Genomic DNA, 14,804 nt, shown 5'->3' with positions numbered 1-14,804 from the left:
GGAAAGAGAAGCTCTGCAAAAGTGTATAGAAAAGGTATATAACTCATTAAAAGAAAGATTTTGATAAAGTGGAAAAAGAAAACAACTTCCTGAAATGTGAATTGGAAAAGGTAAAGAATTCCCAGGGAAACGGAATTTGTGAATTGGAAAAGATAAAGAACTCCCAGGAAAGTAGGATTTGTGAATTGGAAAAAGAAAATAACTCATTAAAAAAAATTAGTGAAATGGAAAAAAAATTCCATAGAGCAAAACAACTCATTTAAAAAGTCAATTGGACATATACAAAAAGAAGTGAAAAAAGTTAATGAAGAAAATAATTTGTTAAAAATAGAACTTAACAAATGAAAATAACATCAAGAATCAGTCAAGCAAAACCAAAAAAAAATTGAAAAAAAAGAAAAATATTATATGTCTACTTTGAAAAACAACAGACGTGGAAAATAGATCTAGGAGAGATTATCTAAGGATTATTGGGCTCCCTGAAAATCATGATGAAAAAAAGAGCCTAGATACTATTTTTCAGGAAATCAACAAAGAGAACTGCCCAAATGTAATAGAATCAGAAGGTAAAACAGTTTATCAAACACCTTCTGAAAGAGACCTCAAAATGAAAACTCCAAGGAATATTGTGGCTAAATTTCAGAACTATCAGACTAAAGAAAAAAATATTACAAGCAGCCACAAAAAACAATTAAAATACCGAGGAACCACAATAATGATCACTCAGGATCTAGCAGCTTCCACATTAAAGGATCAAAGGGCCTGGAATCTGATATTCCAAAAGGCAGAAGAACTTGGAATGCATCCAAGAATAAACTATCCAGCTAAGCTAAGCATTTTCTTTCAGGGAAGAAGATAGACATTCAGTGAAATAGGTGAATTCTGTTTATTCCTAATGAAAAAACCAGAACTAAACAAAACATTTTATTTCCAAATATAGGACTCAAGAGAAGCATAAAAAGATAAAAAGAACTCTTGAGAACTGTATTTCTTTTACAGGCATACATAAAGAGCATGTGTATAATTTGATTTTACTGTTATAATGTTTTTTAAAAGAGAATTAGAAGTGGAAAGATTGTGTCAAAAAAAAAGGGAAAAGTGGAGGTTAAAAGAGGGAAATAACATCTCATGAAGAGACAAAGGAAACCTATCATATCTGAGGAAATTAAGGGAGGGGGAGGAGCATTGTGAGACTCTTACTCTCATCAGATTTGGCTCAAAGAGAAAATATTAGACATAATTGGTTTATAGAGAAACTTTTCTCACCTCATTAAAAAGATGGAGAGGAAAAAGGAAAATAGTAGGCTAAATAGAAGGGAATATAGGAAAAAAAATAAGGGAAAGGTATAAAAAAGGGGGAGGGACTCAAAGGGGGTGGAAGGGATTCTAAAGAGGGAGAGCTGTGTGAGGCAAGTGGTGCCCATAAGTTTAAATCTGGGGAGGGGGGTAAAGGGGAAAAGAAAAAGAAAACTATAATCTGGGGATAATAAGATGGCAGGAAATACAGAATTAGTAGTTTTAACTATAAATGTGAATGGGATGAACTCTCTCATAAAGCAGAAGCAGATAGCAGAGTGGATCAAAAGCCAGAATCCTATAATATGTTGTTTACAGGAAACACATTTAAAGCAGGGTAATACATGCAGAGTAAAAGTAAAAGACTAGAGCAGAATCTATTATGCTTTAGATTAAAAAAAAAAAGCAAAAGCAGGGGTAGTCATCTTTATCTCAGATCAAACAAAAGCAAAAATCGATCAAATTAAAAGAGATAAGGAAGGAAATTATATCTTTCTAAAGGGTAGCATAGACAATGAAGCAATATCAATACTAAACATACATGCACCAAGTGGTATAGCATCTAACTTCCTAAAGGAGAAGTTAAGAAAGTTGAAAGAAGAAATAGACAGGAAAACTATAATAGTGGGAGATCTCAACCTTGCACTCTCAGAATTAGATAAATCAAACCATAAAACAAATAAGAAAGAAATTAAAGAGATATTAGAAAAGTTATGTATGAGAGATCTTTGGAGAAAACTGGATAGAGACAGAAAGAAATATACTTTCTTCTAAGCAGTTCATGGAACCTATATAAAAACTGAACATAGATTAGGACATAAAGACCTCAAAATTAAATGCAGGAAGGCAGAAATAGTAAATGCCTTCTTTCCAGATCATAATGCAATAAAAACTACATTCAATAAAAAGCTAGGGGGTAAATAGACCAAAAAGTAATTGGGAACTAAATAATCTCATCTTAAAGAATGATTGGGTAAAACAGCAAATTATGGACGCAATTAATAATTTCACCCAAGAAAATGACAATGATGAGACATCATACCAAAATTTGAGGGATGCAGCCAAAGGGTAATAAGGGGAAATTTTATATTTTTAGAGGCTTCCTTGAATAAAATAGAGAAAGAGAAGATCAATGAATTGGGCCTACAACTTAAAAAGCTATTAAAAGACCAAATTAAAAACCCTCAATCAAACACTAAATTTGAAATTCTGAAATTAAAAAGAGAAATTAATAATATTGAAAGTAAAAAAAAAAACTATTGAATTAATAAATAAAACTAAGAGTTGGTTTATGAAAAAACCAATAAAATAGATAAATCTTTGGTAAATCTGATTAGAAAAAGTAAAGAGGAAAATCAAATTGTTAGTCTTAAAAATGAAAAGGGAGAAATTCCATCAATGAAGAGAAAATTAGAGCAATAATTAGGAATTACTTTGCCCAACTTTATGACGATAAATTTGATAACCTAAGTGAAATGTATGACTATCTTCAAAAATATAGGCTGCCCAGATTAACAGAGGAGGAAATAAATTGGTTAAATAGTCCCATTTCAGAAAAAGAAATAGAATAAGCTATTAATCAACTCCCAAAGAAAAAATCCCCAGGACCAGATGGACTTACATGTGCATTCTACCAAACATTTAAAAAACAATGATCTCCAATACTATATAAACTATTTGAACAAATAGAGAATAAAAGACTCCTTACAAATTCCTTTTATGACACAAACATGGTACTGATACCATAACCAGATAGGTTGAAAACAGAGAAAGAAAATTATAGACCAATCTCCAATACTATATAAACTCTTTGAACAAATAGAGAATAAAGAACTCCTAACAAATTCCTTTTATGACACAAACATGGTACTGATACCTTAACCAGATAGGTTGAAAACAGAGAAAGAAAATTATAGACCAATCTCCCTAATGAATATTGATGCAAAAATCTTAAATAAAATATTAGCAAAAATATTACAGAAAATCATCTCCAGGATAATACACAATGACCAAGTAGGATTTATACCAGGAATGCAGGGCTGGTTCAATATTAGGAAAACTATTAGCCTAATTGACTGTGTCAATAACTAAATTAACAAAAACCATATGATCATCTCAATAGATGCAGAAAAAGCATTTGATAAAATCCAACATCCATTACTTTTAAAAAACACTTGAGAGTATAGGAATAAATGGACTTTTCTTAAAATAGTCAGTAGCACCTATTTAAAACCATCAGTAAGCATCATATGTAATGGGGATGAACTGGAACTATTCCCAATAAGATCAGGAATGAAACAAGATTGCCCATTATCACCATTATTATTCAATATTGTATTAGAAATGCTAGCTTTGGCAATAAGAGTTGAGAAAGAGATTAAAGGAATTAGAGTAAGCAATGAGGAAACCAAATTATCACTCTTTGCTGATGATATGATGGTCCCAAAGATTCTACTAAAAAGTTATTAGAAATAACCCACAACTAGCAAATTTGCAGGATACAAAATAAATCCACATAAATCATCAGCATTCTTATTTATCACTAACAAAATCCAACAGTCAGAGTTACAAAGAGAAATTCCATTTAAAGTAACTACTGATCATATAAAATACTTAGGAATCTATCTGCCAAGGGAAAATCAGAAACTTTATGAGCAAAACTACAAAGCACTTTTCACACAAATTAAGTCTGATCTAACCAATTGAAAAAATATTAAATGCTCTTGGATAGGGCGAGCAAATATAATACAGATGACAATACTACCTAAACTAATCTATTTGTCTAGCACTATGCCAATCAGACTCCCCCAAAAACTATTTTAATGACCTAGAAAAAATAACAACAAAGTTCATATGGAAAAACAAAAGGTCAAAAATTTCAAGGGAATTAATAAAAAAAAAATCAAATGAAAGTGTCCTAGCTGTACCAGATCTAAAACTATATTATAAAGCAGCAATCACTAAAACCATTTGGTATTGGCTAAGTAATAGATTAATTGATCAGTGAAATAGGTTAGGCTCACAGGATAAAATAGTCATTAACTAGATTAATAATCTACTGTTTGACAAAATGAAAGGCCCCAGCTTTTGGGATAAGCATTCACTATTTGACAAAAACTGCTGGGAAAATTGGAAATTAGTATGGCAGAAACTAGGCATTGACCCACACTTAACACCATACACCAAGACAAGATCAAAATGGGTTCATGATCTAGGCATAAAGAATGAGATTATAAATAAATTAAAGAACATAGGATAGTTTACCTCTCAGACCTGTGGAAGAGGAAGGAATTTATGACTAAAGAAGAACTAAAGATCATTATTGGTCACAAAACAGAAAATTTTGATTATATCAAATTGAAAAGTTTTTGTACAAATAAAACTAATGCAGAAAAGGTTAGAAGGGAAGCAATAAATTGGGAAAACATTTTTACAGTCAAAGGTTCTGATAAAGGCCTCATTTCCAAAATATATAGGGAATTGACTCTAATTTATAAGGAATCAAGCCATTCTCCAAATTATAAATGGTCAAAGGATATGAACAGACAATTCTCGGATGAAGAAATTGAAACTATTTCAAGCCATATGAAAAGATGCTCCAAGTCATTATTAATCAAAGAAATACAAATTAAGACAACTCTGAGATACCACTACATACCTGTTAGATTAGCTAGAATTACAGGGAAAGATAATGTGGAATGTTGTAGAGGATGTGGGAAAACTGAGACACTGATACATTGTTGATGGAATTGTGAATACATCCAGCCATTCTGGAGAGTGATTTGGAACTATGCTGAAAAAGTTATCAAACTGTGCATACCTTTTGATCCAGCAGTATTGCTGCTGGGCTTATATTCCAAAGAGATCTTAAAGAAGGGAAAGGGACCTGTATGTGCAAAAAGATTTATGGTAGCCCATTTTGTAGTATGCTAGAAACTAGAAATTGAATGGATGCCCATTAATTGGAGAATGGCTGCATAAGTTGTAGTATATGAATCTTATGGAATATTATTGTTCTGTAAGAAAAGACCAGCAGGTCTTTGCTGAAAAAGTCAATGCTGAAAAATTACCTATACATATAACTTATAAATAAAAAGCTATTTTAAAAAAATAGTCTGAGGCTGGATTTGAAGTCAGGTCATCCTGATCTCAGGACTGTTGCTCTATCCACTGTGCTATCTAGCTGCCCCTAGTGGCTTCTTATTATTTTAGTAAGCTAGTGGCTTTTTATTATTTCTAGGATAAAATGTAAAATTTTTTTACTTTTAACATCCTTTTCAATCCTGTACCCTCCTATCATTTTTTTATTATAGCTTTTTATTGACAAAACATATGCATGGGTAATTTTTCAACATTGACCCTTTCAAAAACTTCCGACCTGACTTTTCCCCTCCTTCCCACCAAATCCTCCCCTAAATGTCAGGTAGTCCCATACATGTTAAATATGTTAAAGTATATGTTAAATACAATATATGTATATACACACACATATATATATACATCATATATATATATATATATATTTTTACACACACACACACACAGAGTTATCTTGCTGCACAAGAAAAATCAGATTTAGAAAGAAGATAAAAATAACCTGAGAAGAAAAACAAAAATGCAAGCAAACAGTAACAGAAAGAGTAAATGCTATATTGTGATCCACACTCATTTCCCAGTGTTCTTTTGCTGGATCTGGCTAAAAATAGTTTCCATTTCTTCATCTGAAAATTGTATGTTCATAGCCTCTGACCATTTATCAATTGGAGAATGGCTTGATTTCTTACAAATTAGAGTCAATTCTCTATATATTTTGGAAATGAGGCCTTTATCAGAACCTTTGACTGTAAAAATGTTTTCCCAGTCCATTACTGATTAATTGGAACTGATTTGTATTCTCTCACTGTTGAAGATAGACACTTCCATAAGAATTGATCCTCATATAGTATTGTTGTTGAAGTGTATAATGATCTCCTGGTTCTGCTCATTTTACTTAGCATCAGTTCATTTAAGTCTCTCCAGGTCTCTCTGTATTCATCCTGCTGGTCGTTTCTTACAGAACAATAATATTCCATAACATTCATATACCACAATTTATTCATCCATTTTCCAATTGATGGGCATCCACTCAGTTTCCAGTTTCTAACCACTATAAAAAGGGCTGCCACAAACATTTTTGCACATGTGGGTCCCTTTTCCTCCTTTAAGATCTCTTTGGGAAATAAGCCTAGTAGTAACACTGCTGGAACAAAGGGCATGCACAATTTGACAACTTTTTGAACATAGTTCCAAATTGCTCTCCAGAATGGTTGCATCCATTCACAATTCCACCAACAATTCATCAGTGTCTCAGTTTTCCCATATCCCTTCCAACATTCATCATTATCTTTTCCTGCCATCTTAGCCAATCTGAAAGCTGTAGAGTGGTATCTCAGAGTTATCTTAATTTGCATTTCTCTGATCAGTAGTGATTTGGAGCACCTTTTCATGTGACTACAAATAGGTTCCATTTCTTCATCTGAAAATTGTCTGTTCATATCCTTTGACTATTTATCAATTGGAGAATGACTTGATTTCTTATAAATTAGAGTCAATTCTCTATATATTTTGGAAATGAGGCCTTTATCAGCACCTTTAATTATAAAAATGTTTTCCCAAGTTTATTGCTTCCCTTCTAATCTTTTCTGCATTTTTTTTTGGTACAAAAACTTTTTAATTTGATGTAATCAAAATTTTCCATTTTGTGATCAATAATGATCTCTAGTTCTTCTTTGGTCACAAATTCTTTCCTCCTCTACAGGTCTGAGAAGTAAACTATCCTATGTTCTTCAAATTTATTTATAATCTTATTCTTTATTCCTAGATCATGAACGCATTTTGATCTTATCTTGGTGTGTGGTGTAAAGTGTGAGTCAGTGCCTAGTTTCTGTCATACTGATTTCCAATTTTCATAGCAGTTTTTGTCAAACAATGAATGGTTATCTGGGGTCTTTGCATCTGTCAAACACTAGATTGCTATAGTTATTGACTATTTTGTCTTGTGAACCTAACCTATTCCACTGATCAACTAGGTTATTTCTGTTGTAATGGACTGAAGCTCCAGTTAATGCACTGAATTCCCAAGCACATGAGACTAAACAGTAATTGGACCATACTCTATTAATATATATGCTTGGAGAAAGAATGGCCCCCGGCCACTCTTTGTGCAAGTCCTGATGTGTTATATAGGAAATGACGATTTTGGTGGGTGGAGAGAGGAGTGGAAAAATACTGCTGGCTGGCTTGTTGATGCAGCTGCACACATTGCTATTGTGATCCCCCCTTCACCTCCGATCCCCCTTCACCTCTGATCCTTCTTCACCTCCACTAAGAATAAAGATCTACGATTTTCCCCTAACCTGAATTCCTGACTCGAGTTGATTTTAAATACGCAGTCATCACATTAGCCAATACCAAATGGTTTTGGTGATTGCTGCTTTATAATATAGTTTTAGATCAGGTACAGCTAGGTCACCTACATTTGCTTTCCTCTTCATTAATTCCTTTGAAATTCTTGACCTTTTGTTCCTCCAGATTAATTTTGTTGTTATATTTTCTAGGTCAGTAAAATAGTTTCTTGGGAGTTTGATTGGTATAGCACTAAAGAAATAGATTAGTTTAGGTATTATTGCTATCTTTATTATATTTGCTTGACCTATCCAAGAGCACTTAATATTTTTCTAATTACTTAGATCTGACTTTTTGTGTAAAGTGTTCTGTAGTTTTGCTCATATAGTTCCTGACTTTCTTTTGGCAGATAAATTCCCAAATATTTTATTTTATCTACAGTTATTTTTAAATGGAATTTCTCTTTGTATCTCTTGCTGCTGGATTTTGTTAGTGATGTATAAGAATACTGATGATATATGTGGATTTATTTTGTATCCTGCAACTTGGCTAAAGTTGTGAATTATTTCTAATTGCTTTTAATTTGATTCTCTTGGGTTCTCTAAGTATACCATCATATCATCTCCAAAGAGTGATAATTTGGTTTCCTCACTACCTACTCTAATTCCTTTAATCTCTTTTTCTTCTCTTATTGCCAAGGCTAATATTTCAAATACAATATTGAATAGCAGTGGTGATAGTGGGCAATCTTGTTTCACCCCTGATCTCATGGGGAATGGTTCTAGTTTATCCCCATTACATATGATGCTTACTGATGGTTTTAAATAGATGCTACAGGATATTTTAAGGAAAAGTCCATTTTTTCCTATACTCTCAAGTGTTTCTAATAGGAATGGCTGTTGGATTTTATCAAATGCTCTTTCTGCATTTATTGAGATAATCATATGTTTTTTTGTTAATTTGGTTATTAATATGGTCAATTTTGCTAATATTTATTTAAGATTTTTCATCAATATTCATTAGGGAGATTGCTTTTTAATTTTTTTCTCTGTTTTTGTCCTACCTGGTTCAGATGTTAGTACCATGTTTGTGTCATAAAGTCATTTCGTAAGAGTCCTTTATTCCCCATTTTTTCAAATAGTTTATATAGTATTGAAGATAATTGTTCTTTAAATGTTTGGTAGAAATCGCATGTAAATCCATCTTGTCCTGGGGATTTTTTCTTAGCAAGTTGATTAATAGCTTGTTCTATTTCTTTTTCTAAAATGGGAATATTTAAGTAATTTATTTCCTCTTTTATTAATCTGGGAAATCTATATTTTTGTAGGTATTCCTCCTTTTCACTTAGGTTGTCAAATTTATTGGCATAAGTTGGGTAAAGTAACTCCTGATACTTGCTTTAGTTTCCTGTTCATTGGTTGATGATAAAATGGTTCTCCCTTTTTATTTTTGAGAATAACAATTTGATTTCCCTTTTTCTAATGAAATTAACTAAAGGTTTATCTATTTTGTTGGTTTTTTTCATAAAACCAACTCTTAATTTTATTTATTAATTCAGAAGTGTTTTAGTTTCAGTTTTATTGATCTCTCTTTTTATTTTTAGAATTTTAAGTTTGGTATTTGATTGGGGGTTTTAAATTTGTTCTTTTTCTAACTTTTTAAGTTGCAAACCCGAGTTATTGATCTTCTCTTTATGTAGTTTATATAAGTAAGTATCTAGAGATAGAAAATTTCCCTTTGGCTGCATCCCACAAATTTTGGTATGTTGTCTTATTATTGTCATCTCTTGGATGAAATTATTGATTGTGTTCATGCTTTGCTGTTTCATCCATTCATTCTTTAAGATGAGATTATTTAGTTTCTAATTTCTTTTTGGTCTATTTTCCCCTAGCCTTTTATTGAACATAATTTTTATTGCATCATGATCTGAAATAAATGCATTTAGTATTTCTGCCTTTCTGCATTTGATTTTTAAAGTCTTTATATCCTAATATATGGTCAGTTTTTGTTTAGTCTCCATGAACTGCTGGGAAGAAAGTGTACTGTTTTCTGTTTCCATTCAATTTTCTCCAAAGATCTATCATAAATAGTTTTTCTAGTATTCTATTTACCGCTTGAATTTCTTTTTTATTTATTTCATGGTTTGATTTATCTAGTTCTGAGAATGCAAGGTTGAGATGTTCTACTATTATAGTTTTGCTGTCTATTTCTTCTTGCAACTCTCTCAACTTCTCCTTCAGGAATTTAGATGCTACACCACTTGGTGCATATATGTTTAATTTTGATATTGCTTCATTATCTATGATACCCTTTAGCAAGATATCGTTTTTTTCCTTATCTCTTTTAATTAAATCAATTTTTGCTTTTGCTTGATTTGAGATCAGGATAGCTATCCCTGCTTTTTTTTTTTACTTCACCTGAAGCATAATAGATTCTGCTCCAGCCTTTTACCTTTACTCCGTATGTATTGCTCTGTTTTAAATGTGTTTCTTGTAAACAACATATTGTAGGATTCTGACTTTCAATCCAGTCTGCTGTCTACTTATATTTTATGGCAGAGTTCACTCCATTCACATTTACAATTAAAATTACTAATTTTGTATTTTCTGCCATCTTATAACCCTAAATTATATTTTTATCTTTCCTTTTCCCTTTTATCTTCTCCCCAGTGTTTTACTTATGACTACTACTTGCTTCACACAGCCCTCCCTCTTTAAGCTCTTTCCCTCCCCCTTAGAGTCCCTACCCTTTTCTTAAACTTTTGCCTTACAATTTCTACATTCCCTTCTATTTAGCCTACCCCTTCCCTTAGGTGGGAGAAGTCTCTCTGTAAACCATATATGTCTAATATTTTCTCTTTGAGCCAGTTTTGATAATAGTAAGATTCACACTATGTTCATCCCCCTCCCTTCTTTCCCTAAGATATAATAGGTTTCTTTTGCCTTTTTGTGAGATGTAGTACCTCCACTTTCCCTTTTTTGTGATATAATTTCCTTTCCACCTCTAGATCCTTTTTTTATATTATCACAGTAAAACCCAATTATACATGTATTCTTTATGTATACTCATAACAGAAATACAGTTCTCAAGAGTTTTCTTTTTACCTTTTCATGCTTCTCTTGAGTCCTTTATTAGGAGGTCAAACTTTTTTGTTTAGCTCTGATTTTTTCATCAGAAATAAATGGAATTCACCTACTTCATTGAATTTCCATCTTCTTCCCTGGAAGAATATGCTGATTTTGGCTGGGTAAGTTATTCTTGGCTGCATACCAAGTTCCTTTGCCTTTCAGAATATCAGATTCCATGCCCTTTGATCTTTTAATGTGGACACTGCTAGATTCCGAGTAATCTTTACTGTGGCTCCTTGGTATTTGAATTGTTTTTTTTTTCCTCGCTGCTTGTAGTATTTTTCCTTGGTCTGATAGTTCTGGAATTAAGCACAATATTTCTTGGAGTTTTGATTTTGGGATTTCTTTCAGTAGGTGATAGATGAATTCTTTCAATGTATATTTTACCTTCTGTTTCTATGATATCTAGGCAATTCTGTTTGAATTTCTTGAAAAACAGTGTTTAGGCTTTTTTTTCATCATAATTTTCAGGGAGTCCAATAATTCTTAGATTATCTCTCCTAGATCTATTTTCTAGGTCTATTGTTTTTCCACGTAGGTATTTAACATTTCTTTCTTTCTTTCTTTCTTTCTTTTTTTTTTTGCTTGACTGATGGTTGGTGTCTCTTCGAGTCATTCATTTCCATTTGTTCAATTCTGATTTTTAATGAATTATTGTTATGGGCTAGAACTCTGAACTTGAAACAAAAGATTCTTACAAGGTACTAAGTCAGTGGAATTGATAGAGACAATAGTTATCTAATTTAGCATGGTTCAATATGATCAATTTAATCCTACAAGGAAATGTTATGGACCAGAACTTGAAACAGAGTACTAAGTGGAATTGAGGAGACAATGGTTAAATCTAGTTTAGCATTGATTTAATCCTACAACAAATAATGTTTTCCCAGTGATATAATGATTGGTATATACCCAGTGTGGAGCATATAAGCAAGAAGCTCTCAGGGCCAGAAGAAATAAGCACACTAGAAGCTCTTGGAGGCTGAGACAGATTCATTCCATCATTCACCTTTGTAGTGGCTGGATATTGAAACACAAACCTTTGGATTTGGAGAGATTCAGAGGGCAGAGAAGGAGGCAGGAGCTCAAGCTCTTGGAATCAAGGAAAGAGATAGGCCTCTAAGAAAGCTAACCAGACCCCAGGAAAGGAGACAAGCCTTTGAAAGAGACAATGACGGATTTGGACTTTAACACCTGGCTGCACTTGTGGTGATTATTGAAGTGAAACAAAGGCTGCTCCTAGAGACCCCAAGAAAACCTCAACAGGGAACATTACATTTTAGAGAGAACATTACAAATTATTTTCTTCATTTACTTTTTAAATTTATTTTTGTAATTGTCCAATTGAGTTTTCAAATGAGTTTTGTATGGAATTTCTTTCCATTTTGACAGTTTTATTTTTTAATGAGTTATTTTCTTTTTCTAATTCACAAATTATGTTTTTTAGGAAGTTGTTTTCTTTTTCCATTCTATCTTTTAATGAATTACATGCCTTATATGCCAGACCCTCTTGCAAAGCTCCCCTTTCCCTTTCCCATTTTTCTTCTAGCTCTCTTTTAAGAGCCTTTTTACTCTCTTCTATGAGAGCCTTATGTAGTGGGGACCAGATCATATCCACCTTTGGGTTTTCATTTAGAGACAGTTTTTAGTCTCCTCAGGGTTTGAAATGTGCTCACTTTTAGTATAGAAGCTATCTATAGTTAGAGCCCACTTTGCCTTTTTATTCATTTTAACAACAACAGCAAAAAAAGTTGCAATCTGCTTTGGGGCAATGAGGAGTTACCAAGCTTCCTCAACAGACAACAGACAACATGTTTTGTATGTAAGTAGTTCAAATATTTTCTACCCTATGAGGTCCTTGAAGGCCCAGTGCTTATTTAGCACAGAAACTATTTATATTAATAAATAATATATTTATTTACTTATCCAATGACCTACTCTGTGGATGTATTTATCAGTGTGAATCTTGAAACACTTCTCTAAGAATAAAAGTTACAAGCGATCCAAACTTTATTGGAAAACCGTGTGTGAATAGGTTGCAACTGATTGTCAACAATAACCTTATATTTAAGAAGAATATCATTCTTGACAGTAAAGACTATTAGTCAAGAAATACAAAATCAACACAGAAAATGAGATGTTCATGTAACAAGAGACTGATAACAGGAGATGGGAGGTCCAAAAGCTCTACTGCTTAGAATAATGCCTGTTATATAGTAGGCATTTAATGAATGTTTATAATTTCTTGCACTGGCAGCCATAACATTAAAAATATGCTGAAGAAAGCATCTATGGAGTAGCACAGAGAAGCTGAAAACTTGGGTAAGATGAATAGATATGGATGGGTTATGATCTGAAAGGAGTGAGTAAGTACGGTAATGAAACCTAGAACCACTGTAAACAGGACATCAGATGTTATAAATTCTTACATGTTTCTTCAAAGCATGAATATAATGGTGGGAAGATGAGAAAATAACATGCATTTTATTTTTTCATTATTTTTGGTTTTGTTTGACTGATTCTTGATGTTTTGTTGAGTCATTCATTTCCATTTGTTCAATACTAATTTTTAGTGATTTTTTTTTCAGTTACCCTTTTTAGCTCTTTTTTATTTAGCCAATTTAATTTTTAAATGAGTTGTTTTGTTTAATGAATTTTTTTCATGTCACCAATTCTGTTTTTCAGGGAGTTGTTTTCTTTTTCCATTTTGTCAAATTTATTTTGTAAGAAGTTTTATATATATATATATTTTTTTCATTTCACTAAATCTATTTTGTAAGCAGTTTTCTTCAGATAATCTCTGTTTCTTTTCCAAATTCTCCTGCAGTGTTCTCATTTCCTTTGCTCTTCCCCCCCCCCCCCCCAAACTCTTTTAAGATCCTTTTTGAATCCTTCCAAGAGAGACTTGTGAGATGGGAACCAATTCATATCTCCCTTTGGGGTTTCTTCTGGAGATGATTTGCTTTTAGTGTCCTCAGAGTTTGAAATCTGTCCTGTTTCTCCATAAAAACAATCTATGGTCAGAGGTTTTTTTGCCTTTTTTGCTCATTAAAAAAAAAAAAAAAAAAAGGTTGAGGTCTGCTTTTAGAATACATGGGAGATTGTCCAAGCTTCCTCTACAAGTGACAGTGACTATGCTGGATAGGTGTGGCCAAGTCCCACCTTATTCTGGGGTTCAGAGGCTTACTATTTGCCTCTTGTATTTATGTTGGGTGTCTCACAGCTAATCTGCTGATCTACTAACTACAAACTAACTACTAACAAGACAGACTAGCCAACACTATTATAGAGTCTTCTTGCTGGTTGGCAAAACCCACACAGCCCTGGGTCTCTGCTCTGCAATTGCACTTGGGCACCTCCCCCATGCTTGATTGAAACAGACCTCTTCTGAAGTTCTTCCAAAATATTTTCTGCTAGAAATTTGTTACATTCCAAATATTTGTGGATTCTGTCACTCCAAAACCAGTCCAGAGACTTGATTTGGTATTGTTCTGAAGGACATCCGGGAGAGCGCAAGTAAAGATATGTCTCCTCTCTGCCATCTTGTCTCTGCCCCCTCAATAACATAAATTTTAAAAAGAAAATATTCTTGAATATTATTGGCTGGTAAAGCAACCCTATTTTCAAATTCAGATTTTGAATTGATGAGGTTGAATTTGGCATATACTGCAAGAGAATATCAGTGTTCATCAGTTTGGTTTGTTTTCATTATTAGGAGGTTTCCATGGAATGGTAAAAATGGGGAACTTTTTTCTCCCAACAAATACATTGTCAATTTTTTAAAAATTTAAGTTGGTTGATATATAAAACATAAAAAAATATATAGAAACATAAAAATTATACTTGGTAGCAAATTTTAATAATTAGGTGCTAACTCATCTTTATATCTTATCTTTTTTTCTGCCTTCCTAGCTTTTAGCTGGTCTTCGTTTCAGTGTGCACCAACAGTCAGAGATAGATACTTCTGTGAAGTTTGATTTACAAATCCAGAGGTAT

The 14,804-nt window shown here is 32.7% G+C and overlaps 1 protein-coding gene across 1 annotated transcript in view; it reads left to right on the top strand.

The window, feature by feature from the left end:
• Positions 1-14,804, top strand: part of ITGAV (integrin subunit alpha V) — a 128,079-nt gene that overhangs the window by 100,039 nt on the left and 13,236 nt on the right. The window contains exon 22 of the mRNA XM_031960349.1: positions 14,721-14,800. Coding sequence (XP_031816209.1) covers positions 14,721-14,800 — 80 coding nt within the window. The remainder of the gene's footprint in view (positions 1-14,720; positions 14,801-14,804) is intronic.

Source organism: Sarcophilus harrisii, chromosome 3 (assembly GCF_902635505.1).
Source record: "Sarcophilus harrisii chromosome 3, mSarHar1.11, whole genome shotgun sequence".
Classification (NCBI taxonomy): domain Eukaryota; kingdom Metazoa; phylum Chordata; class Mammalia; order Dasyuromorphia; family Dasyuridae; genus Sarcophilus; species Sarcophilus harrisii.
This window is presented reverse-complemented; position numbering and strand designations above follow the sequence as displayed.